General features: G+C 39.4%; 6 protein-coding genes and 1 long non-coding RNA gene across 17 annotated transcripts; 5 read left to right on the top strand and 2 right to left on the bottom strand.

Annotated features, from left to right (window-relative positions):
* The first annotated feature begins 347 nt into the window (after positions 1-347).
* On the top strand, positions 348-2,985 carry LOC6550707 (gamma-aminobutyric acid receptor subunit alpha-2). Its single transcript, XM_001977971.3, has 6 exons — positions 348-522; positions 867-1,502; positions 1,562-1,644; positions 1,710-1,912; positions 2,021-2,593; positions 2,647-2,985. The coding sequence occupies exons 1-6, from the start codon at positions 476-478 to the stop codon at positions 2,953-2,955; spliced, it is 1,851 nt and encodes a 616-aa protein (XP_001978007.2). The 5' UTR covers positions 348-475; the 3' UTR covers positions 2,956-2,985.
* Positions 2,986-3,484: 499 nt separating this feature from the next.
* Positions 3,485-6,968, top strand: LOC6550621 (gamma-aminobutyric acid receptor subunit beta-like). The gene is made up of 8 exons (XM_015155226.2): positions 3,485-3,663; positions 4,463-4,679; positions 4,825-4,996; positions 5,064-5,245; positions 5,298-5,455; positions 5,811-6,314; positions 6,382-6,603; positions 6,666-6,968. The coding sequence occupies exons 2-8, from the start codon at positions 4,603-4,605 to the stop codon at positions 6,839-6,841; spliced, it is 1,491 nt and encodes a 496-aa protein (XP_015010712.1). The 5' UTR covers positions 3,485-3,663; positions 4,463-4,602; the 3' UTR covers positions 6,842-6,968.
* On the bottom strand, positions 6,189-12,109 carry LOC6550620 (ran-binding protein 16). Of its 5 annotated transcripts, none has more exons than XM_015155779.2 (17): positions 12,012-12,109; positions 11,550-11,945; positions 11,257-11,486; positions 10,966-11,065; positions 10,690-10,905; positions 10,488-10,634; positions 9,751-10,430; positions 9,395-9,687; positions 8,750-9,309; positions 8,553-8,691; positions 8,415-8,492; positions 8,295-8,356; positions 8,100-8,239; positions 7,899-8,018; positions 7,778-7,839; positions 7,616-7,695; positions 7,134-7,347 (listed from the first exon to the last, which is right to left on the bottom strand). In XM_015155779.2, the coding sequence occupies exons 1-17, from the start codon at positions 12,012-12,014 to the stop codon at positions 7,234-7,236; spliced, it is 3,420 nt and encodes a 1,139-aa protein (XP_015011265.1). In that variant the 5' UTR covers positions 12,015-12,109; the 3' UTR covers positions 7,134-7,233. The 5 variants fall into 5 exon arrangements, with proteins under 5 accessions (XP_015011264.1, XP_015011265.1, XP_001978005.2 ...); XM_026982003.1 differs by having other exon boundaries at positions 7,284-7,540; XM_015155778.2 differs by lacking the exons at positions 7,134-7,347; positions 7,616-7,695 and adding an exon at positions 6,189-6,266.
* A 529-nt stretch (positions 12,110-12,638) lies between these two features.
* LOC113564480 lies at positions 12,639-16,328 on the top strand. The gene is made up of 3 exons (XR_003408005.1): positions 12,639-12,861; positions 12,927-13,111; positions 16,042-16,328. It is a non-coding gene; the product is annotated as an uncharacterized LOC113564480 (long non-coding RNA).
* On the bottom strand, positions 13,084-19,032 carry LOC6550619 (stromal interaction molecule homolog). Of its 7 annotated transcripts, XM_001977968.3 has the most exons (9): positions 18,815-19,027; positions 17,198-17,677; positions 16,064-16,227; positions 15,178-15,410; positions 14,690-14,805; positions 14,452-14,624; positions 13,805-14,396; positions 13,693-13,740; positions 13,084-13,173 (listed from the first exon to the last, which is right to left on the bottom strand). In XM_001977968.3, exons 2-9 carry the CDS (start codon positions 17,535-17,537, stop codon positions 13,157-13,159), a joined length of 1,683 nt encoding a protein of 560 aa, XP_001978004.3. In that variant the 5' UTR covers positions 17,538-17,677; positions 18,815-19,027; the 3' UTR covers positions 13,084-13,156. The 7 variants fall into 7 exon arrangements, with proteins under 7 accessions (XP_001978004.3, XP_015011263.2, XP_026837336.1 ...); XM_015155777.2 differs by lacking the exon at positions 13,084-13,173 and having other exon boundaries at positions 13,364-13,740; XM_026981535.1 differs by lacking the exon at positions 13,084-13,173 and having other exon boundaries at positions 13,493-13,740; positions 18,544-19,032.
* Positions 19,033-19,249: 217 nt separating this feature from the next.
* LOC6550618 (protein jim lovell) lies at positions 19,250-22,806 on the top strand. Its single transcript, XM_001977967.3, has 3 exons — positions 19,250-20,015; positions 20,721-21,634; positions 21,690-22,806. Exons 2-3 carry the CDS (start codon positions 20,799-20,801, stop codon positions 22,414-22,416), a joined length of 1,563 nt encoding a protein of 520 aa, XP_001978003.1. The 5' UTR covers positions 19,250-20,015; positions 20,721-20,798; the 3' UTR covers positions 22,417-22,806.
* Positions 22,807-23,306: 500 nt separating this feature from the next.
* LOC6550617 (nuclear nucleic acid-binding protein C1D) lies at positions 23,307-24,023 on the top strand. The gene is made up of 2 exons (XM_001977966.3): positions 23,307-23,677; positions 23,737-24,023. The coding sequence occupies exons 1-2, from the start codon at positions 23,327-23,329 to the stop codon at positions 23,941-23,943; spliced, it is 558 nt and encodes a 185-aa protein (XP_001978002.2). The 5' UTR covers positions 23,307-23,326; the 3' UTR covers positions 23,944-24,023.
* The last annotated feature ends 698 nt before the right edge of the window (positions 24,024-24,721 follow it).

Below are 24,721 nucleotides of genomic sequence, written 5' to 3'. Positions count from 1 at the left end.
TTAGCCAAAATTAATGTATATTTTACTTAAAAGAAAAAACCCGCTACCTAATTTTTTATAATAATTTATTAAAAATTAACTTCTACAAAAAAGTAATTTAGAATATTTTCCATTCCATTTAGAGAACTTTTCCACGCCAAGGCCTGTGATTTTTTTGCAATCATCTAATGTACCAGGCGTCGCTTAAATTTCATGCGTGCTGCCTGTTCTAATGCGAAAAAAGGGTTTTACCACTAATGGACACAAAGTAAAAGGCGTCTTGACTTAATTGCAACATGCTTTGCGCATGGCGAATACAAACTGTGCCAGCGGCTATTGATGCAGCATTATATAAAGCATGTCACAACGTGCAGCACCTTCAATACGGACAAGTCCAAATAGTGATGAGAATGTCAGGATTTCGGTGTGCTGTGCTATAAAAAAAAAGTACATCCAGTAAAAAATATATCCAATAAAGTCCGTTAAGCACAGAGTGATGTTAAAAATGGTTCGAGTATTGCTAGTTCTATTCATTATATTCGGGTAAGTTTTTCAACAGAAGTTAGTTCTTTAACTAGATTCTAGATTTGGATGCATCTTTCTGTATACTAAGTACTCAAGAAAATTTCGCGTATACAAAACATAATCAAGCTAAGTGCCGCCTCAAATTAATTTGACTGACACTTGCAGCTTTGAAATATTAATCCATGCCTAAGTACCCAAGTTTGAAAATGCAGCCCACAACGGCATGTGATTTAGCTAAAACGGAAAGCAATCAATAAAAGTTGACAAAGAGTCGATTGATTTTATAATCCCTACACTCTGGGCGGAAGTGAATGAACCCAAGAACAGCAGATAATTTATTCAAACTTATATCAATGTTTCAGATGTATAATCCACCTCTGTACGTGTGAGGATGCTACTTCCTCAGATCTTCTGTATATAAAGACTTTGGGGCCCTCGACGATTTTAACAAAAATGCCGAATATAACAAATGAGTTTAGCTCAAGAATCTTCAATTCCTTTCGCATATTGCCATCGCCAAAGCCAAATTCAAATGGATCGCTTAACCGGAGCCAAAGCCCCACAAACTTAAGTTATTTCTCCGAGATTTCCAATCAAAGACGAGTTCGACGAAAGGCAGCGGCCGACATGCTAAGCCGTAATATTTCAATGCTTTTGGAAAACCTCCTCAAGCGCTACGAACAATCCCAACTTCCCACTCATGGCCAAGGAGTTCCGACGGTGGTGCAAACGAACATCCTCATCCGGAGCATGGGTCCCGTGTCTGAGCTGGACATGGACTACTCGATGGACTGCTATTTCAGGCAGTATTGGCGGGACAAGCGGTTGAGCTTTAAAGGACCCATCAAGAGCCTATCGCTGAGCATCAAAATGCTGGACAAGATCTGGAGGCCTGACACATATTTTTACAACGGCAAACACTCGCAAATTCACATGATTACTGTGCCCAACAAATTGCTCAGACTGGATCAGAATGGTGGGATTCTTTATTCAATGAGGTATGTTAAGAAATTTCTTCCCAAATTCCATAAATAATCAATGTTTTTGGGTAATATAGACTAACAATTAAGGCTACATGTCCCATGGAGTTGCAAAACTTTCCAATGGACAGACAATCATGCCCTCTAGTAATTGGAAGTTGTAAGTTTATTAACATTTATATATTCGCCCTATCATATCCATGCATATTACTTTCAATTCATTAGATGGCTATATCAACCAACAGCTAATCTATGAATGGAAAAATCAGGACGATGCAGTGTCCTTTGTTCCAGGAATGACTCTGAATCAATTTGATCTCATTAGCATGATGCATCGCAATTTTACAACAGTTCGTCGCGAAGGCGATTTTTCAGTCCTGCATGTGGCTTTTAATCTCAAACGACACACAGGATATTTCCTCATTCAAGTAAGAACACATTATTACTGTATAGATTGTCTAAAATCCCTGTAAGCCTCCTAAGCATTCCCTAAACTTTCGCATATTTAACTAATTAGTGCTCACGATGCGGTTTAGGTATATGTTCCCTGTATACTGATCGTGGTTTTGTCATGGGTCTCCTTCTGGATACATCGCGAAGCCACCAGTGACAGAGTGAGTCTGTGCGTGACCTCAGTGCTGACCCTATCCACCATTAGTCTGGACTCACGAACCGATTTGCCAAAAGTCAAGTACGCCACAGCTTTGGATTGGTTTCTATTGATGAGCTTCCTTTACTGCATTGCCACCCTGTTGGAATTTGCCGGGGTCCACTACTTCACGAAACTCGGAAGCGGAGAGAGTCCTCAGCTGGAGGATCAGTGGGAGGACATCTGCATAGCCAACTCATTATCGGATCATGGCGGTGAGGTCGATGGTGATGGTGAAGCTGAAGCTGACGCTGATCCATTTGCGGATGAGGACTCCAGCAATGGTAGCGAGAATGATGAAAACGAGGCCGGAGCTAGTGAGTCCGTTGAGTCCAAAAGCGGCGTCTGTGTGTGCAACAAAAACGACGCCCTCGGGCTGGAGTATGAGGTATCGTTACAGAACTCACTTGCTGGAGCTGGTTTTCTCAAGAGAAACGCCATGTTCTGCCCCACATATAACGTGAGTTAAGTTTAAAGGCTGAGAAAAACCCCTGAAATTCTTGTATTTGTCAGGACCCATCGTACATCCTGCCAAACACCATGGAGAGAACCACCCAAACGGAGGCCCCGGCCGTTTCCCGCTTGCATCAGATGTGGATGTGCCTGAAGAGCGACAACAGTTTCCGGAAACAACGAGAACGCAACGCGGCGGCCCAAAAGAGCGAACAAGGTGGCGCCAACTGCTATGTCAATAGTGTATCCCTAATCGATAGGGTGGCGCGTATTGCCTTCCCCATGTCCTTCGCATTTCTGAACCTACTGTACTGGTGGGCCTATGGAATGTACAAGAAGGAGTTCTCATGGTCCAATATGAAGTCATAGAGTTGATTAATAAATGTTGATTCTGAATTGAATTGATTTTTGAATGTGTGCTACTTGGGCACCGTTTTGCCGGCAAAAAGCAAAAAGCTCGTCGTGCGGTGGGTGACCGCAATAAATGTGGCTTAAGTGTCAATCAATCCGTACTTATTTATGGATCTGTGTCAGTGTGTTCAAATGCAATGCTCGCACATTTTTGCAGGACATTTCATGAAGCAAAAAGGTTGCACGTTTCCAAAGGAACAAGAAAATGCAATTAAATCAAAGTTGGCAATACAGATACACCGTCTTGAGCTCTCAAAATCGATGCATACATATTTTTTGAATGTTTATTCAGCATACAGATTATTTAATTTCAAAAAGGTACAAAGCTTTCCGCGAGCTTAACCGCGCGATGTCGCTTTGCAAAAAGCACAGCCTCATTGCCAAATCTGAAGGCGAAAAGGACATCCACGGAAAGCACAGGCCTACGTATGTATTTGATAACACGAACCGACTTGGATAATAGGGATGCGCAATGCAGGTCAAGCCGAGCGAAATGAACTCACCCGAGAAGCTCCCGCACAAGCATCTCTATAAGCAATTATTCATTAGATAGATATAGATACTGTGGGTGCTCGCACGCAGTTCGCAGCAGTTCGAGGCTACGCGTGAACCAAAGGACCATACAAAATACAAATATACAAAAATACTGACAGACGGGAAAACGAGGTGCGAGCGGGAGAGGGAGGCGCAGCAGCGATAAAGTGATAAAGTTTGCCAATGCGTTTGCGAATTCGCGTTTTATTCGCGTACTAGTGCTGGTTGATATTGATATGGCTGAAAAGGGAAGAGGAACTGGAAGTGGTGCCCCAAATGCACAAGTAGCTTGAATTGTTTGCATTCGATTGTAACGTGCCCCAATATCAACATAATGCATTCGCTTATCCAAATCGGCTTCTTTTTTAAATGTGCAAGCTCGCATACAAGGCATTATTTCGTGGGCATTAAAAAACTGGTGTTTGAATAATATTTTTTCATTTCGAAAATATTAACTGGCCCAATAGTTGTTATGAAAAGCGAGACCTCGAAAAATGTGTTCGGTAGAAAATCTAAAAAAGTCGGCGTGTAACAAGGACACTCGCTTGGCGTTGCCACCTTGTTCAGGTGTTTTAAGACCAGCAATTAGTTTAAGGACATAATTATGGTGCAATTAAAATCTTCACAATAATTGTTTCGCTCATGTTACATAATATAAAGAACTTAAGTGCCGTGTATCCGATAGGACTGCAGTGCATACTACTATTGTTCTTATTTTGCTTGCACTTTTATTGATACCTAAGCCATCGCTGAAGAATTCGCGTTCTTAATTGGTCAGCGATAATAAAGCAAGTGCTGAAGAATTCGCCGCAAATTTGGTACAATTTCCTGTTTATTTTGTTTACTTGCAATGGGGCTTTGTACATATTTGCCGTTCATTATTATTCTTTTCAGTAAGACTATAAAACCACGAATACCTTGTCATCCACAGCTTTTTGAAACATGGCACGATAAGACAGCCAGATGCCTTTGATTCTGCTACCACGATGCGAGACCAAAAGCTGGAAATGACAGCGCAATCGATTCCAAAAAGTTGAGACCCAACAAACGACACAAGCAAAAGCTGTCAATATGACATGTTTTACGCGCGTCGGAGTATCCTGTAGTCTGTTCTTTTTCCTACTGGGCGCCCAGCTACAATTGATTCGGTATGTGACTGAGTAGTTTAACCAAATTGTCAATTATCATTACTGGTGATTTTTATATAAAAAAACAGATGGGACATTCTGGGATACTTCAAATTGAAAATGAATAGAACAATTTATACCTAATAATTCGAATACATTTTTCCAGATGTATTCGAAAGGATGTACTAGCTGGCCGCCTGGAGAATGTCACCCAAACAATATCAAACATACTGCAAGGATACGATATTCGACTCAGGCCCAATTTCGGAGGAGAGCCCCTACACGTCGGCATGGATTTGACCATAGCCAGCTTTGATGCCATATCAGAAGTTAACATGGTAGGTGTATGCAGCACTATGATGGTAAAAGATAATTCTAATTGCATTTGTGTCATCAAATCATTAGGATTATACGATAACAATGTATTTAAATCAGTACTGGCGCGACGAGCGTTTGGCATTTAATATCTTTGGACAATATTTCGACGACGAGAATGACGACGGCATAAGCGATGTGCTTACATTATCCGGAGACTTTGCTGAAAAGATATGGGTACCGGATACGTTTTTCGCCAATGATAAAAACAGGTGCAGCAAAGCCAGTTATTTTTCATGCAATTTCTAAACTGTTCGGTTTTAGTTTTCTGCACGATGTCACCGAAAGGAATAAACTGGTGAGGCTTGGCGGCGATGGAGCTGTTACTTATGGCATGAGGTTCACCACAACACTCGCCTGCATGATGGACCTGCACTACTATCCATTGGACTCCCAGAATTGCACTGTGGAAATTGAGAGCTGTAAGTGATCCTTTATTTACATGGTTGATGGATTAACCTGGGCTTATAAAATATGCATATACTTTATAAAATCCAATTTGGAAACAGAGATCTTGAGATTGTTTGATTTGATTAACCCATATGCTTTTCAACAAACCATTTGCAGCCCTTTTTCACACAGAAGATATTTAAGAATACTTTTTTGAGAATGTAGTATAACAGAATACAAAAAAACTTAAAGCAAAAAAGTAATAAATGAGGAGGCTAGATATACATATAATAGTTGTTATAATCAGATCCAAAACATAAAATAAACACGTAAACTATTTTATCACTAATAATTAAATTATACGTTTAAAATACTTCAACTTGGCAGATGGATATACTGTCAGCGATGTGGTCATGTACTGGAAGCCAACGCCAGTGCGCGGAGTGGAGGATGCGGAGCTGCCACAGTTCACCATCATTGGGTACGAGACCAATGACCGGAAGGAGCGGCTGGCCACTGGAGTCTATCAGCGCCTCTCGCTTTCATTCAAACTGCAACGGAATATCGGATACTTTGTATTCCAGACCTATCTGCCCAGCATTCTGATCGTAATGCTGTCGTGGGTCTCGTTCTGGATTAACCACGAGGCGACAAGTGCCCGGGTTGCATTGGGTATCACCACGGTGCTCACCATGACCACCATCAGCACGGGTGTTCGCAGCTCACTGCCGCGTATATCGTATGTGAAGGCGATCGACATTTATCTGGTCATGTGCTTCGTTTTCGTGTTCGCAGCCCTCCTGGAATACGCTGCCGTTAACTATACTTACTGGGGCAAAAGGGCTAAAAAGAAAATAAAGAAGGTCAAAGAATGTTGTCCAGGCAAGATCGGTAGGTCTACACTACAATTGGTGCAATACTCGTATATACCCAATGTTTAAACAACCCACTTCCACAGGAAAGAGTGAAAGATCCGAGACGTGTTCAACGACAGAGGACATTATCGAGCTGCAGGACGTCCGAATGAGTCCTATACCTTCTTTGCGAAGAGGTACCTACAATGCCACCCTCGACTCCATCGGCACCGAGACCATGAATTTAGGAAAGTTCCCCCCAAGTTTTCGAATAACTCGTAACTACGGCACCGGGCACAGCCAGCTTAGACGTCGCGCCCAGAGGGGTAAGCATGAGAGTTAACCTTATATTAGCTTATCGTAACTGATACTGAAATCCGATTTATAGGAATCTCCACCCGCCCACGCATGTTGCATGCACTCAAGAGAGGTGCCTCTGCTATTAAGGCCACCATACCGAAGATCAAAGATGTCAATATTATTGACAAATACTCCCGAATGATATTTCCGATTAGTTTTCTTGCGTTCAATCTTGGCTACTGGCTGTTTTATATTCTGGAATGATATATATAACGTGAACGAGTAATCAATTCCCCTAGAATTCCCAAACAGAACCATGAGACCCAAATACGACTTTTTATAACCTCCATAATAAAGATTGACTTCGCCATAGTATTTGGGCGTACCTGAATCATTAGCACGACTCATTTTTCTGCTCTTCTCTCCCACCCGCTGGTTTTGATCAATAAATCAAGGTAAGATCCAAAATTAATTTTGGCGAATGTGCGAATGATGTGACTATTCTGCTTTATGATCGATATGACCGCCCAATTTTCCATTGAGAACGCACTGATTATTAGTTTCTACTGTTTACTAATCCAAGTCGCTTATAGCTAGTCTTACGTCTAGCGATTCTATATATAATCCTGCATCCATTGTCAATCCACTTCTTCAATTCAATCGAATAACCACCAATGCTCCTCGAGCTCTCCGTTAGCACTAATGTGACGAGGACTCAGGCTCACTGGGTTCGAATCCACCGCCGCACATTGGTCGATCACACGAAAACGCTGGCCAAAAGTCACAAAATCAATATTAGGAGCTCAGGTATTTTCGGGCATTCGTATATTACAATAATTTACAAAATTTAGTGAATGAAATACTGCAGAAAGAAAACTTCTATTATTTGCCAAATGGAACCCTTTTACCCCAAATTTTCCTCTTGATCGGCGCCGATATTTTTACTTTCCCACGTTTTCGTTTCTGTAGGAATTTCCTCATTTAGTTGTGTAAAATACTGTCGGAAAAATAAAAACACTAATGCACAACCGGACATACCCGAACCATGGAATGGTTCCCGGAATTCGCATTTTGATCCGCTGCTGAAGATGCGTTTGTCGCGAAATAATCAGCACCGCCTATGTAACTTACAAATTTGTCATAGTTTAAAATAACATTTGAAAGCGGAGCAAAAAAATAATGATAGGTAAGATTACACACCTGTTGCGGACTTTGGCAGGTTAACTACATCGCGCCGAAATGTTGACAAATTTTGTGTGAATCTAGAAGTTCATTGTTAGCATTAATGCAACAGCAGATGGGCGAGTTGTACACGACTCACTTTTCTTTGTTTTTACTGGAAACATTTCGCTCAATTCCGACCATCAGATCATCGAACCATTGCGCCATTGTCTGTTGCTTCTCAATTGGTTGACCACAGATAATTCTATCCTTCAAGGATCTAATACAATAATTAAAGAAATGGTATTCGGTCAGGTTATATTCTTAATTATTGCTGTGAGATATAGTTTAATATTTTTACCGGTAATAGTCCTCATAAAGTAATATGAGAACCAGCAACGGACGCGACATGGACCACTGGTTTCGACAATCCTCTGCCAAAACGTTGTTCAGCAATGAGGACATCATACTCTGGAGTAACTCAGAATTCATTTCAACAACCTGAGAGGAAACAAATAATTAAATAGAGCTCCGCGTTCTTTCTTTTCATACAAACCTTTAGGAATTGCGCATTTTCTTGATTTAAGCTACGGAGCTTTTTGTTTGGAAATGTGGAAACTACAAAATGTATAGATTTTAGGTTTGAAATCTTAACATTTTATGTTTTACAGCTTACCTTTCATCTGGAGCTGCTTAAAAATGTACGAAACAATACTATCCAAAATTGTGCAGCAACTTATATAAATGGCCGAGTCTGAAATTAGATTTGTGTTACTAATATACTATATACTAATGACTATAACTGTGGACACACCTAGTGCGGCCAGTCCTTTGGTAAGACTTTTCAAAATGTAAACGAAAGCAGCAGGCTCCAAAGCAGCCAAATAGGAAACGTGATCTTGGGACAGACAATTTAGTAAGTTGTAGTACGCCGTTGATAATTTAGGGTATTCCTGCAATTTTACAATTAGTTTTACAATAATTAATGAACTGTATCATAAAGTTACTTACAAGTAAATCGCTCTGTTCTATGGTGAGAATCAACTTGGCAATAATATTAAGTACACTATCCAATGTATCATCTCCGTACAACTTGAATACTCCACAATTGACATAGTTGCCGCCAAGTGAGTTTTTTAAGATTAAGAAGCATATGGCAATTCCCTTAAGTCTCATCGGGTAAAGTTGATCACGTGGAACTTCTTGATGGAGAATGCGATTGCCGTATATACAAATTAGTTTCGAAGCCTCGCGGAATAGGAGAATGCCCATTGGGCTGGATACATTGCCTGCCAGTCTTTGGGTGCGGCAATGCACCAGCTCGGCAAACAATTTGAGAATTGGTGTCGTAACGGCAGGATCGTGAGCCCACAGTTCCATTGCACGCAATAGTATGGGCAAATAGTCCGCATAATACAACCATTCAAAAAGCATGGTGTATTGAATGCGCGCGTTGAGCGGAAGCGCTAATCCACGGAGGTCTCGAGCCAAACCAATAATGGCCTTCTTAGCCTCTTCGTTAGAAAATATGTTATTGTCCATCAGCACAGAGCCAAGGGATTCGAATTGATCTAGGTAACAAATACATATATTAGTATTTGAGAATGTGAGAATTAAATGGGGGATTTTCAAATGATTATCAATTCATAAACTAACTTGTTAAAGGTTCCAAGAAATTGTAGAATCTTTCTTCATCCTCGCCCAAATCGAACATCAGCAATCGGCCTAATGAAGTATAGAACATTGTGCGACATCTCATCTCGCTCAAAGTGGAATTCGTTCCTAGGAATGGGAAATGTTCGCTTGTGTGATGTGTAAGCATAAACTGAACTTCTTCTAGACGTGCCAGCTTGCGCACAGAATTAAAATGCACAGAGAGATCGGATAATAACATCAGGGTTTTGGTGATAATCGGCTCTGAGCGTCCCCAAAACTTTAAATTTGTAATGCTGAGAGATGCACGTAATGTTAGATCGATTAGGTCGATTAATTTTAAAATATAAAATACTTACATTTTGCGATTAATAAAACTTAAAAGCATTTGCTCGTCGCTCAGTCCAAATACCTCGCTAAGTCTCTTGTTCAAATTGGCTTTTTGCGCCTGCTCGCTGCTGTGCATTTTTCGAACCTGGTCCAAAAAGCTCAGTATCGCCAGCTCCAGCTTTTCGCAACCAGCTTGGGGCAATCGAGCATCGGTGAGACTCATCAGTTGCAGTACTCTTATCACGAGCTCCGCGTCCATTGTGTCATGCTCATCGCTCGTCGTTACGGAAATACGACCCACTATGGCCGAACCGATTATATACACCAACCACGTTAATTGTAGCTCGTGTATGGTAATATCTATGGTATTGGCGTTTGGCGTCTGCAGCAGATTCTCATACTCTCGGGCCTTCTGATCGAAGTGCTGGACAAGAAGACTACACGTCTTGTTATATTCGCACCTTTCGATTACCGACAATTGCTCCAGCTGTTGCTGCACCATGCACAGATCGTCTAGTGGATCATCCAAATTGTCACGCACAATTACAGGAACAGCATCCAGGCGCGAGTCAATATACGCCTTGATAACCTCCGGGGTGTAAGTACCTAGCAAATGCGGATCGGGGGACTTTACATATGGTACAGACGCAACCATACGTTGCCAAAGAGTGAGTAAGTAATGTACACTGTTCGGTGCAAACAGCCATACCTAAGGGTAGAGAATGGGGGTAACATTTTACCAGGCCCACAAGATTTTAGTACATACATGAAGGGATTGGACAGTAAACTTAGCTATCAGTTGGATTGCTTCTGCATAACATGGGACCGCTATAAGTTCACCCAATTGATAATTAGACTTAAGGCGAGCCAACAACCGGCAGAACTCGTGATAGTTATCTGGGTCACTCAAGCCCTGTAAGAAAACGTTAGCGAAATTTGTCTGAGATAGCTTTTCTTCGAGTACTTACGTGTAGGGTATTTAAAATGTCTCTAACACCTTCGACCAAGTGCGTTAGAAATTTTGTTCTCTCAGAATTACTAAAAAGAGAGCGACGCACAGATGTCATTTGAACCAGGCAGGATATGGAGTAGCTAGCTAAACCATTGGGCAGAATTTGGTATAAATCAAAAAAAAGTTTAAGTGTGTTCGAATCTAAGAATGCAGGACGCCAAGCTGTGGGTATCTACGTACAAGGTAAATTTAATAGAGAATCCAAATATATTAGATGCTTTTCCATACATACCTGAACGTTGTTCATATCATCCGCGGATTCATCTGTGGAACTGCCAATGAAGTCGAAGCTCAGACAATTTTTCGTCAGACGTAAGACGTGTGATATTAACCTAAAATAACAAAATTAAATAATCATGTAAAATCATTTCCGAGTAGTAATAGTTAAATCCTAATCATGAAGGCACATAAAGGTGCCCTTTCAGTTTTAATAGGATAGCAGTGATGTAGGTCACCTTTTTATACATTAAAACAAATCTTAGTCTGACCTATTGGATAATATTCTACAGCATAGTTAACTCACGCTTTCTGCGACTCGTCCATGAAGTTAATGTTTTTGCTATTATCACGGGCCGTGATCAGCAGAGAGCAGGATAGCAAAAATGTTTCAAACAGTTGCTGGTCCCGATAGGATGTGGCTATTTTGCGATTTTTGGAGAAGGACAAGTGCACGTCCATCTCGACAACTGAGTTCATCTCACAAACCAGTTGTGAAAGAATTTGGACGCCAATAGTGCAGTGCTCAACGGAGCCCTAAAATCGATTAATCATTCGAGTTAGCAATAGTTCTTTAACAACGAAGAATATACGGGATACCTGCAAGAACTTCTTGACATCTTCCAAGAGGTTTTGGAACACCATTTCCTCCTTGAACGAATCGAACCATCCGAACTTTGTGATCTTCGCCAGCAGAGTAACCAAGGCCTGGACCACGAAGTGCTGCAGGTTGGGCACGGTGGCCAGATAGTTAAGGGCATAGCTGCGAATGTCGATCCGCTGCTCCAGACTCAATCCCTGAATGAGTTTGGTGAGTGTGGAGGCGGCCAGCAACTGGGCATAGCTGGAATCGGCTCTGTCCAGCAGCAACTGGCATTTGGGCAGCGCATCCTGGCTGCTTACAAATGTGACTAGGGCTTTTTCCGCCTCGGCACGGATTCTTATGTCTGTGGCTTCGTAGAGTTGCTTGCAAAGCACCTCCAGTTGTTGTATATCCTACAAACGCCATTAATTCTCTTATATTTACATACTCTAAGTCAGCAAGGCGCATTAAATACATACCATAACGATGAACACCGGAATTTCCTTAAAAATAAACTTGTCAATTGTGGAAACAAACAAACAAGTGTGACCAAAACAATCAAATTTGAAATAGTCGCGGTACTCTTGCACTTGTTGAACTGCAGACGCAGAAACGCCTTATTATCACGGTGGCGAATTTTTGGTTGGCAAGGATAAGGGCCAGAAAGGGAAATTTCTCAGGAATTTCTGCTAACTAATAATTTAAAGTTACTGAATTGGGAGAGGCTGTAGGAGCTGTAATGAACTGATGTAGCGTATGTGAACAATGAACAACACTACACGATTTATTTTGACAGGGATACTGGATTATAAAAATGGTTATGCCAGCGTAGAGAATTTTCTAAATCTCATGAATACGCTTTATACGCGTATTTAAGATCCAGTTTAATGACTAAAAAAAATAAAATAGTCATACCACATACATTAATATAATTAATTACATACGTATTTAATTCTTATATAACTATATAACAGCTGGTGTTTCACATATTCAAAAGATGTCATTCATTCCCTTTAGTAGTTCTATGTGAGAGTATTGCATTATGCAAAAACTGCAGAGCTGCAACCATTGAAAACACGTGTTTCACATTCAATAAAAATACCATTCGTTCCCAAACACTCAGCTGTCGAAATATTCCTTTTGGACTTATTAAAATGTTTATTATAACATGGGAATAATAAAGTGGATAATACAATATATACCTTGTTAGAACTAAAACATTTTATCTTAAGAATTCTTGCAATTGTTATCGATAACATTTTATTTCCTTGAACTTAAACAATACAAATTTAGAGAGTCAAAAAAAATGAGAAAGAAAAGAAGTCGAGGGTAAAGTCTAAAAATTTATTCGAATCAAATGAAATCAATAATAAATTAAGTAATGTTTTCCTAAGGAATATGGATCGGGTGAGGTGAACATACTGCCGGTCGCCAGAAGAGTTTCTTCAGTCATCCATAACGCATCTCTGGTCAGCTGATTGCCGATTACAGACATCTGATAGGTGGAAAATGCCAACCAAGTTCGTGCCAAGGCGAAAGCTTTGTTATTCAAAATAAATATAAAGGGCGAGGATCGAAGGTAAGCCGGCTCGGTGGACCAGTAGAGAGTGTCAGGGTTTGTCCGTTATGGAATTCCGAAACCTGTAATCATGAAAGGTTAGAAACTTTTCTTCTTCCGCCTTTAGAAGAGAACTAAAGAAAAAAAAAGGCCTGCCCACGAAAAAAGCTTTTTGAAATTTGATAAACAAATCAATACTGGCCCCTTTAATACTTTATTTCTTTATTTAAATAATCCACTAAGTGGACCACCATTCATAAGTTCATTCTTACGTACAAAACTCAGCATGGTTTTATAGTATTCGTTGTTTTTGACAAAAAATTAAGTAGATGACATTTTGTATACATCAAAAATAAAATGGATATATTACAAATATAAAGATTAAAATATCATACACACACATAATGTTATATGACCTTCATTAATACAGTAGCTTAATGTAAAACAGATTTCATTCAGGGTTCAATAAGCGGTTTTATAATTTTATTTAGTTCGTCAAGTAGTATGCTTTTCTGAAGAGCTGGGTTTTATTGTCCTCACAGACCGAGCGCACAAGCCTTATTCCGTGGCAAGCAGCGAAAAGTTCTCAAAATTCAGCTTACCTTGTATGGACTCATCGTCCAGATCTTCGGTGCTGTTGGTGATACGTGCTGTCGACGAAAGATAACGAATATTAATGAGTTTCAACATGATATAATGTAAATATATACGCACTTCTAGACCCCTTGGTTGAACTCATGCCCATGGAACTTTGTAAGCCCCCATTTCGGCCATACAGAACATTCTCCAAGTAGGGTAGACCATTGTTATTAACAATGTTTAAGCCAAGGCACGTCTCGATTTGCTTCCAGCGATGCAGTCGTTCTTGCAGCTCGTTTGTTACATCTCCGAGTGCATTCCGTGCCTCAACAATGGACCGATCCACATCATCAATACTCTTTCCGTGCGTGGAAACAAACGCACCCACCAAACTTGATCGTTTCTTACGCAACTTCTCACAAGCCTCTCTGGCCGACTGTAGCTGTTTCTCAGCCGATGTGCGCTTCTTCTGATGATTCTTACTTTCTAGTTCATATGTGTATTGGAGCCATGATTGCAGTTGTGGCGGCGGTGACCAGCAGTTGTCCACTAGTTCGAATTCGGCACGAGACAATTCGTTGCGCAACATCTCGATTTCTTTTTTCAACTGCTGAACTTCCAAATCCGAGTTTGATGAACTGAGGGTGGGTGCTTCTTTAAGACGCCGCTCCAAATCTAGTTTTTCTGTTGCCACATTTTCCTGTTCCATTCTGGCTCGTTCTAGTTCCTAAAGCAATGCATTAATTCAACAAGCGATCTATATAAACTTTTATGGTACCAACCTTCTGCATCTCCTGTAGACTTTGCTCAGCCCTCTGCAACCCCTCCATATCCTGGGCCATTCGACGAAGATGACGTTTGGCATTCTTATTTTGCTGGTAGGCGTACCAACATCCAATGATAGCACTAAGCAACAATGTAACCAGTATGTAGTCCTTCCAGCGGGTACCAGTTTCTATTGAATGACATATGTATTTTAATAAGTACTTTATATACTACGTGCAACTATTAGCTTCTTACCTCGCGGTGGTCCAAACAGAACAACATCCATTGCCTTTAGTGAGATTTTTTGTTTGTGTATAGGATCTTTGATTCCAAGTACATTGCCCACATACTGAAGATTATTCACAGCCAATCTAAAACGCCGAATATAATCGGAAAGAATGTGAGGTGCATCAAGTATAATATATTAGATAATTCAACAAATCAAATTTTAAAATTGATTAACTTTTTCCAAACGAATAAGTAGTTCTTCAAAAGAATAAGACACCTAAGGGGAAACATAGGATAGTTTAATTAATACATATAAACTTTGGCTTGCCAAAGATAGCTTCCTTTCTTGGTTTCTACAATTGCCATTTAGTTTTTGAATTTTTGACGCGTATTAAAACAACCTATAGTTATGGATAACGATGCACAACTTATTCATAAATGGGACAAATAAACTCAAAGTCATTAAAATGATGAAAATAATTGAGAACTCAAACTAAAAATGATTTATAGCCTACCTTGGCAAAGCAGCTCCAGTAACCTTGTGTAATTTGAACAGATCAACGTATTGGGGCAGCTGAACGGACTGCGCCAACCAATCAGTGGTCTGTTCGATGGTCCAATTGTGCACCTCCGATCTCAACCAAGCCTCCCAAAGTTCTTTGACCGATATATGCATATCGTCATTGAAGTGAAACGCTTTCTGCCGCTTTTCATAGCCCGAATCGTACTTCAACTCCTCCCGCAAAAACTGGAATAATCCGTTTAGAGATGGGAAAAAATAAAATAAAGGATATGATATGTTGAAAATTTAAAATTAATAATGGAAAATGAAGTAACAAAGGGTGTCCTACATTAAAGGTCAAGCAGAATGAACGATGATATCAAAAATGAACGATATTATACAATATATATCTGTCAATAATGTAAGTTGATTGGTTCATTGATCGTTACTAATTATAATATTCTTATCGAAATTATTATCGAGTAACAAGAAAGGAAGCTTAGTTCGGCAAGCCGAGTTTCATATATTACTGTAATATTTAACTATTTACATATACATTATATTTTTAGTTAACGAATTAAACAAAAAATATATGCAGTCGTTAAAAATGTATAGTCTGTACCAAATATAATAAAATTAAAAATATACTAGTGCTTTAATAATTTAAAAGATAATTTGAAATTACGAATTTTTAGATACATTCTTTGCGAAACAAAAACGCACGCCTCTATCTTCTAATTAGAGTTTTAAAATGTCGATATTCAGCGAATAATGAAATTTCTATATGCTTTCTAGTATCGGGTATAATTTGTGACAGCTTAACGAACTGCGATTTGTAGTCATGGAAAAATGATTCTCATATACTTTGCACTTTCAGTTCAAATGGCTTAATTACATACGTCATCGGACTCGCTCAGATCGATGTTTCCATTATCGTCATCATCCAGCTGGCGATGCAAGCTTGCAATAGCCTCCATGCCAAAGCGATCCTGAACACTTCCACTGTAGCAATCAAAATCATCCGCAGCACACGCTCCATCCGCTGAACCACTTCCCATAGAACCTGTTGAGAGTGCTTCGGTTAACAAAATATACAAAAATGCTATTAAATGTAATCCACAGAAGGCTATTTAAACTAAAACATAATAATACATACTGTTAAAACCCGTTCTTCAGATGATAGCTAGCACAAGCGTGTTATAACAGAAAAAATAATAACGAAAAGGTAACTTTGGCGAGCCAAAGTTCAAGTACCGATGCAGTTAAAAATGAAAAAGTGCAGGTTGTTATAATCGTCCGATTTTCCCACAATTTGCAATCTTGTCCTAAAATCGGTCTGAAAATTCCCATATAATATAGGCATCGGAAATTATACTATGAAAAATAAATTACTGAACTCCTACAAAACGAATTTACATAGAGTATTGATTTAAGAAAGATAAGAAATATAAATCAAATAAAGCAAATAAGTTATGAAAAAAAAAATGTAATTACTCAAAAAAAAAAAAAAAAAAAAAAACAACGACGTTTTACCAATTTGGCCAGATTGTCCTATAAATAGTCCGATCGTTCATATGGCAGCTATATGAAATAGTCGTCTGATCTCGGCTGTTTCGACCTATATACTACCTGCAATAGAAAGAAGACTATATTTAAAGTTTCAACCAGATGGCTTCAAAATTGAGTTACTGGTTTGCTCAACGACAGACAGACAGACAAACATACGGACATGCTTATATTATATATACTATATCATCTACGTTACAAGATTGGAATACTCTTCGCGGCGTTGCAAGCGTCTGACCAAATTGATAAGGACCCGCTGCTAGGGTATATCAAGTTAAGTGATTATAAATAGCTCTAAATATCCTTAAACATGCTTTAAATCTACCTCATAGGCGAAGAAATAGCTAACAAATTGGATGCTCTTCTTAACTTGCAAACTTAAGCTAATGCATTGACTCAGCACATGCTATTAATGACTTGTTTTGGCAGATCCGATTAGAATGTGCTTTGCTGCGTGCACAACTTACTAAATTCATTGCTGACAGCCTGGGACATGGCCTCGCTCAGAAGATTATATGAGCTCCTGTGCAGATTTTGCGCCAGATGAGTGGAGTGCTCTCCGCCGCTTCCGGCGTGCGATGCGGCGATATGGGTGACATGTTCCGATTGGGAATTGTGTAAACTCTGACCAGATTCGTGAGATGAGTGACGTGAGGCAACATTGGGATTTTGCTTATACTGATGCTGTGTGTTGTATCGATTCGAATCGACGGATACTGTGTGCGGGCCATGATCTAGCGTACTTATGCTTTTCAGCACACAGCATAAGAATATGAAAGAGTAGTTCCAAATGGTATTCTTTCGCATGGTTAGATTTGTGTGCGGACTTCTTCAATACAAATTATCGCATACGTCTCCTTAAAATCAGTAAATCGGTTCGGTATTCTTTTAAGTTTACAGATCACATTTGTTGGTCGTGAAAGTCATAGTTTTCAACTGATGATATCCTGCAATGAAACAGAGGTCAGAAATGTGGAAGATCTTAACATAGAAACTAAGTAATAGGAGTGAGTAATATACGAACAATAAGCTATTTCTGCCCTGTGAAGTATGTGTGTATATGTACATATGCCTAATTAGCGTGAAGTTTCGAGAGTAAATATGGTACTTAGCGATGTTAAGGATTCTCTACAAGATAACGAGCTTGTTACTGTTCTATATCAATCTTCTTTAATGATTCTTTAGAACTAGAAACCTTTTTCTCGACTTTATAATACATATTCCTATTCTATAAGATTCCATAGTGACCGAGGCATATAGTACGTAAAGAAAATTGATTAAATAATCAAGCAAATCCAACTGTGTGCGAAAGTATTATTGCATTCGCCAATAAATAAAGATTTACTGGGCACAGACTTACGAGGTTGTTATTTGTCGATGAGATTCAGTTTTAGGGGTCTTAAAAGATAACCGCTGAGAAATGCAAATATTAGAAAAACGGCGTGAGTAATAAAATGGACGCATTTGTTGGTTCGTCGAGATAAAATTATTTTTTGGGAAGTTCTTTAAAATTTGTATTTCCGTTTTTGTTACCAAGTGTAAGTTTAGTTGTGGATGCTGTAGAAAACATTTTCGACAGCTAACTAGACTTATACTATGATTCTGTTCTATCATATCGTACTAATATGCGTTTTATATCCGTGTAATCACAATACATTGCGGACGGATAGTTTTTGATCTCTAATTTGAAACAAATAAATGCGTAAAACACAATTAATTCGTACAGATATCGTTACAGACAGACATAACGGTATATCTACATGGCAGCAACAAATGGATTCAAAATCATAGGTAAATCATAGGCAAAGCTTACTGTGTAACTGTTTTCTTTTTTTAATATTTTTTAATATTAGACATTGATACTATATACGAATGTAGATATGTAAGTTGTGGAAGGCATCAGCATTTGTTTACTTCGCAAAACGCAGAAAACTGGGAATTTTATAATGTCGGATTCGGCTGCGTTATGACTGCACAATTTACAATGTCAAAGCCAAGCACTTAATAACCACACATATGTGGATGCCCAGTGGTAAACTTCCATAAGTTTTTTTTAGACCTCAATTAAAAATAAAAGCACTCACACTAAAATTCCCGAGTCAGTTTGGGTTGAACGATGTGACCAGTCGACTGAATGGTAAATATACACACTTCACATTTAGGCTACAAACACTTTTCATGTTAGAGCTATTGCAAAATATGTTCAAGTTTTGTGTACAACAAAATCTATCAGAAATAGATAATGGGAAAAATATAACAATATAGAATAGCCAAATATTTATTTCAAAAGTATCTGCTAACACACTGTTTCCACTATTCCGGGCATTTCTATAATTATCGATAATTCTGCAAAAACCACCTTTTAGGGCCTTATCTCAAAAATATTTAGTTTTTACATTCTGATAACTAACCTGTTTTCGTTTACCTTATTCGCATATTAAGCTCAATGGGATTGCACGCAACTGCATTCCCTTAGTGGAGATAAGAGCGGAACGACTGGGAACGATTATTTGCGTCATATGAAACCTGGACTTCCATGGACACAATCAAAATGCATATGTAGTTATTTCTCCAGGAGACAATTTAGCTTATTAATTTCAATCAATTGAATGAATTTGGTATATGAAAAATTGACAACATACTAAATTAATAAAAGAGCATATGTACAGTAGGCAATAACCATTTACTCAGGAACGCGTTTATGAAACACTTAGAGGTGCCAGCAATATGCCTAACGCGTAGTTTAAATAACAATTGATTGCTACAGAAGCTGGCAGCGCGAAAGACAATATTAAGTTTATAATTTAAATGTAGTTTGAAAGCAGCGGTCAAAAAGGCAGTAGCATTAGACGTAAGCCGATTTGGCATTTGAGTTTGGTGTTTATTTGTTAAAAGTATGTCAATAACATCAATCGTACACCCGTAAAGGAAATAAAAACGCGCGCACGCAGCATTTCTGGTTAAAATAAACATTAATAAACCATCGAATTGAATGGGACGCACGGCAAACGATGAGAGATTGTGAATAGAGACATTTGTTAATGCCCGAATTGTACATATTCGTGTGTGCTGTGAACGATTTGATGCAAGAATAGTGTGTATTTTTAAAGAAGACTCTGGCGCTGATACATTGATACATAGCTCACGCGCACAGGACATACAGTCCTAACATAAAAATTCTCGTTCGTTTTCACGCCATCGCATCTATTGTGTTACATAGCGGCCAAAAAACGAGAAGTAAAGAGCAAAAAGTAGCGAAGTTTCGATTCCTTTGCAAACAAACAGGTATGTATTCGGATTCGCAGGGATATATACATGTACATAACGCGTACATCCAACTGTTTACATCCTTATTACTAAATATAGAAGTAATTCCAATTGTGCAAATTGCCAGTGGAGGTGTACATATGTATTTATGCAAGCGTTCGTATGTATGTGGGTACATAAAAACATGGCAAGTGAAAATTCGCATGGTTTTCCCTTCAGTTTCGTACTGAGGACATTATTTACTCGCACGATTCTCCAATGTAAATAAGCATATACACCTGTATGTATGCTCGTGCGTTTGTGTGTGTGTATGTACATACAGTGGTCGACTGCTAAAAAGGAAGCAAATAAAAGCCTCGGATTAACGTAACTGTCATGCAAAAAGCATATACAAAATCAAAGAGGGATAATAATAATGCAATTTTTAAACATTAAATTGGCAGAACTCTCATAGTTTGCTAAAATATCATTTATTATAATCCAGTATCAAGTGAAAGATGCAACAGAAACAGTTCATAGAATCGTTTACAAACATTTACTTAATTCGCAATACCGTTTTTTTTTTAAAGGATAATCTATTATAATTTAAATGTTACAAGAAAGATTAGGTCCTATACAAGATGCGCTAGTCTCTTAATTATAGACTTATTTAAGATTTTTACATGATGGTTATAATTTAACCTTGAGCTTACCAACATGTTTCAACACCCATCTTTATTGCAGGATATAAAGGATCTTTAAATGAGCGATAGTTTCGTAGACTCAGGAGCACAGTAAAGGCGCGAACTATATTTGAGTACGATGAGCGGCGCTACCCAGGAATTTTGTGTACGCTGGAACAGCCATTTGGGCAGCATTGGAGCTGCGTTTCCGCAGCTGCTGGCAGGCCAGAGATTCGTGGACGTAACACTCGCCTGCGAGGGACAACAGGTGCACTGTCATCGTCTGGTCCTGGCCGCCTGTTCCACCTACTTTGAGGCGATACTGGCGGAGCACCCTTGCAAGCATCCGGTTATCATACTACCCAGGGAGATCAAGCTATGGGAGATCCAGGCACTCGTGGACTTCATGTACAAGGGAGAGGTCAATGTCACGCAAGCCGGTCTTGGTCAGTTGCTTCGGTGTGCCGAACAACTGCAGATTCGCGGGCTATACGGCTCCGAGGCACCGATAAACTACAAGAAACTCCAGCAAGCGAGTCTGGAGGCTGCCAAGGATCCAGCTGCATCCACACCCCGAAGCTTCAAGCATGTGGACAGCACGGAGACGGACGATGCAGCCACTAATTCTACCACCTCAACGATAACCACCTCATCCGCTCCACCGCTAGCGGCTAACCAGCAGCACCCCACAGTATTGAAGCGCCAGAATTCGGATGTTCGTCAGCAGCAGCAGCAGCAGCAGCAACAGCAGCAGCAGCAGAGACCTCAGATAAATGGCAGTAATGCTCAACAGCCATCTAAGGCCACCTCTGCGAACGTTTTGGGCAGCCACTCAAATGCCCCGACCGAGGACGACTCCGGCGATGAGGTGCCGAACAATTGGAATGCCTACGGTGAGCAATTCGAGGATTGCAATCTATCTGCGCAAGCCGTTGACAACAAAATGAATGTCCACCTATCCCTGCAGCAGGCGAGGTTTGTTATTGGAATAAATTAAAAAGAATCTCGGCATAACTATATCTTTTCTCAGGATACAAATGCAGCTTCAGCAGCAGCAGCAATACTTGGATTCAAATGTTGAGGACGATCACAACTATGTAGCCGCTCATGATGAAAACAATGATAGCAGTTTTGCTGCAGGAGTGCCGTGCGGATCCGGCTTGTCTGTCAGCCTTGACACTGATCTCGATACATCGGCCAATACTTCCGGAGGACTGAGCCATAGCTCGATCGATGGCTATACTTCTTATAAGCGCGTTCGTCGTTCAGAAGCATCTCTAGCACAAGCGGCAAAATGTGTTTCGAAGGGCGAGACATTCCAAACTGTCAGCAATATGTTTAATATTCCTGTCTCAACCATTCGTTTCTATATGGCGCGAAAAGGAATTCTTCCGAAGCGGAAACGTGGACGTGGTGCTTCTCATGCCGGAAACATAATAATCACAACAAACTCAGGAAAACTCTCAACCGTCCCTGCGAGCATAACTCATCCACAAGCCCATCCGCATATTCATCCCAATCCGAATCCCAATTCCAATCCCCTCCCTCACACGCAGTCTCAGCATATGTCCATGGACAGCCTACATCTAAAGGCGGGCATCACAAATACCAGTGGCAGCAATAGTCCCGCAACTGCTACAGCAACGTCTATGTCACCATCATTTGATATGGCCACAACAGGTGATATCGTGCCTTTTCACCTCCATAGCGATGCGGCGGCCTTCAAACTCAACGATCAGAAGCTGCACATGATCTAACCACGCAGTTTGCCAAGCTGTGCTGTACTAGTAGGGCGTGTATTAATAGAGAGGGATTTCCAAGCAGTTGCTGCTTACTTTCATTTCGGGGTACGCATCGGCTTGTGCGGGATCTTTAGTCATAACATAGTCAACAAAATACAATTTCTACTTAGGTTTATTTGATTACGCTTTAAAGTTGCAACAGTTTTATCCTTGGTTGAAAAATACTCACTGTTTAATCATTATTCATTATACATCTTCATTATACTTTAGGAATTATATAAAATACAGTAGATGTATTCTATCAAGGATTATGACTAAAAACTTGCGTAAAAATTTCAAATATGTTTCTTGTCGCCCCAGTACTCTAAGGAATTACTGTATTGTTAATAAGATAAATAAAATCGACCTGGAATCTTTTACTGGGTATTCGTGTGATTGCAAAGATAAGATGACAATTTATAATAAACTCAATGGTCGTAAAAGACATAATCATAATGCTAACAGCTTAAAGTATTGTAATGTAAAGTAATTAATATAGGTCAAATACATGCGATCTATTTTAAACCCATATACTTTTTTTTTACAAGAATTGTAATATTCTTCCAAAATTCGCAAATGTTCATTATAACAATTAATTGGCCATTACTTCAAGAACTTGAAAAACCGTATGATAAGTCGTTGTGAATGTATTATTGAATACATAAGTACTGTGTACGAGAAGATTGGGCAATAAAATTTTAAATGCATTCAAAGGTTTTAGTTTCAATAAGGACTATTAAGAGCGGAGGGAAAATGTTCAATTTGTTTGTTACAAATTTATTTAGCTAATTTTCAAAATTGCAATAAGAGTAGTACAGTGTAAGCGCAGAATGTTCAAGTGGAAACGGGGCTTTTTAGATGATTCTCCGAAAATGTGTGTTTTTTCATGGTGGATGAACGGTCACACTGCAAGGCTGCACTAGATGTAAATATTCGCACACAATTTCAATTCCATTTCAAGAACATGGCTCAAGGAAAACAGCCTGTCGCTGCAGAATTGCCATGCAACGCCTATTTAGACACAAGCCTCCAGAAAGACGAAAATATGCAACACATCCTGAAATCGTTCTACAGTAGCATAGAAGTTCTGGAAGCCGACATGGAGAAGGCACTTGCGCTACAGGCAGAACGCACATTGACCATAAATGAACAAATTAAATTGGATAGTTACCTGGTGTATTTAAACAGCACGTTGTATTGGATATACCTGAAACTGCAAGGTCTAGACGTCTCGAAGGTGAGAGCAATCCAATGCACAGCTTAGATAGTGGCAATTACCATGTGATTCCATTTCAGCATGGTGTGATGCACGATTTGGGTCGTACGAAGGAATTACTTGCCCGCGATAAGGAAATAAACGATGCTCTGGCGGCGCCAAGATTGGATATGCAGGCTGCCAAGCGATTTATCGCAGCAGGAACCCACACTCGATTTGTGGATATGGACGGCGTTATGGTCACCGAGGAACAATATAATAAGAGCATACAGGAAACTACCAAATAACGAAAATCAAATTAAATTGATAGTATAGCGGCCTATTCCCTAAAAAATTCTAGATAATAAAACAATGCCAATCAATAGAATCCATGCCCTTGGTTTGTCGTCACGCTAGACAAATACCCATTTATATTTAAAATTTTATGGAAATGTCCTCACTAAACCGCACAAAAAACATTCGTACCGCTTCAACTCATCACACAAATCAGGTTAGCACAGCCTTATGAAACTGGGTTTGAAAAACAAACGAACATGGCCAGAGTTTATTTATTTTGAGCTAATTAGCAAAAGCAAAAAATACCTAGTTCAATTCGGCTTAAAAATGAATTCTTCAAAAGGGAATCCCTCACTGAATTATGGTTGGAGATGCAGTGGGGGTTGAAGTTGGAGTTGGTGGAGTACCTACTTAAGGATCGGGATGCGGATAAAAGAGACATTCAAAGGCCCTGGGCACTCAAATTAAGACAAAGGGATGTTGTAAAGCTGGAAAATAATTTTAATTCGTACGTTTCATTCTAAATGGCTTAATTTACGGTACAATACGATATTTTACTGATGTTTCAAAACCGATAAATTAACATTAGCATTGTCCTTAACTTTATGTTGATCATATTCATACTTTAACCATACAGATATTAATATTTCCGATTTAATATTTTTCCGCTCTCAATTTATCATGTTTTCTTGAATTATTTTAATTATTTTTATGTATATAGCGTTTTTGTTATTCATTCCATTTTGTTTTTTGTCTTCTTTGGTTTTTTGGTTTTTTGTTTTTAAGATT

The sequence above is a fragment of the Drosophila erecta genome, unplaced genomic scaffold, assembly GCF_003286155.1.
Source record: "Drosophila erecta strain 14021-0224.00,06,07 unplaced genomic scaffold, DereRS2 tig00000126-arrow-pilon, whole genome shotgun sequence".
Lineage (NCBI taxonomy): Eukaryota > Metazoa > Arthropoda > Insecta > Diptera > Drosophilidae > Drosophila > Drosophila erecta.
Note: the sequence above shows the minus strand (reverse complement) of the source record. Positions and strands in the feature narration are given on the sequence as shown.

Coding starts and splice junctions, on each gene's coding strand:
- LOC6550707 (XM_001977971.3), top strand. CDS start 476: ATGTTAAAAATGGTTCGAGTATTGCTAGTTCTATTCATTATATTCGG. Junction 1,503..1,561: donor GGGATTCTTTATTCAATGAG/GTATGTTAAGAA, acceptor TGGGTAATATAG/ACTAACAATTAAGGCTACAT. Junction 1,913..2,020: donor CAGGATATTTCCTCATTCAA/GTAAGAACACAT, acceptor GATGCGGTTTAG/GTATATGTTCCCTGTATACT.
- LOC6550621 (XM_015155226.2), top strand. CDS start 4,603: ATGACATGTTTTACGCGCGTCGGAGTATCCTGTAGTCTGTTCTTTTTC. Junction 4,997..5,063: donor CCATATCAGAAGTTAACATG/GTAGGTGTATGC, acceptor TCAAATCATTAG/GATTATACGATAACAATGTA. Junction 6,604..6,665: donor TAGACGTCGCGCCCAGAGGG/GTAAGCATGAGA, acceptor TCCGATTTATAG/GAATCTCCACCCGCCCACGC.
- LOC6550620 (XM_015155779.2), bottom strand. Junction 10,431..10,487: donor TTACTGTCCAATCCCTTCAT/GTATGTACTAAA, acceptor CTCTACCCTTAG/GTATGGCTGTTTGCACCGAA. Junction 9,688..9,750: donor AGTTTTATTAATCGCAAAAT/GTAAGTATTTTA, acceptor TGCATCTCTCAG/CATTACAAATTTAAAGTTTT.
- LOC6550619 (XM_026981535.1), bottom strand. CDS start 17,537: ATGCGAAAGAATACCATTTGGAACTACTCTTTCATATTCTTATGCTGT. Junction 15,411..16,063: donor ATCTGAGCGAGTCCGATGAC/GTATGTAATTAA, acceptor GGATTATTCCAG/TTTTTGCGGGAGGAGTTGAA. Junction 14,806..15,177: donor ACTGGAGCTGCTTTGCCAAG/GTAGGCTATAAA, acceptor TCGGCGTTTTAG/ATTGGCTGTGAATAATCTTC.
- LOC6550618 (XM_001977967.3), top strand. CDS start 20,799: ATGAGCGGCGCTACCCAGGAATTTTGTGTACGCTGGAACAGCCATTTG. Junction 21,635..21,689: donor CTATCCCTGCAGCAGGCGAG/GTTTGTTATTGG, acceptor ATCTTTTCTCAG/GATACAAATGCAGCTTCAGC.
- LOC6550617 (XM_001977966.3), top strand. CDS start 23,327: ATGGTGGATGAACGGTCACACTGCAAGGCTGCACTAGATGTAAATATT. Junction 23,678..23,736: donor AAGGTCTAGACGTCTCGAAG/GTGAGAGCAATC, acceptor ATTCCATTTCAG/CATGGTGTGATGCACGATTT.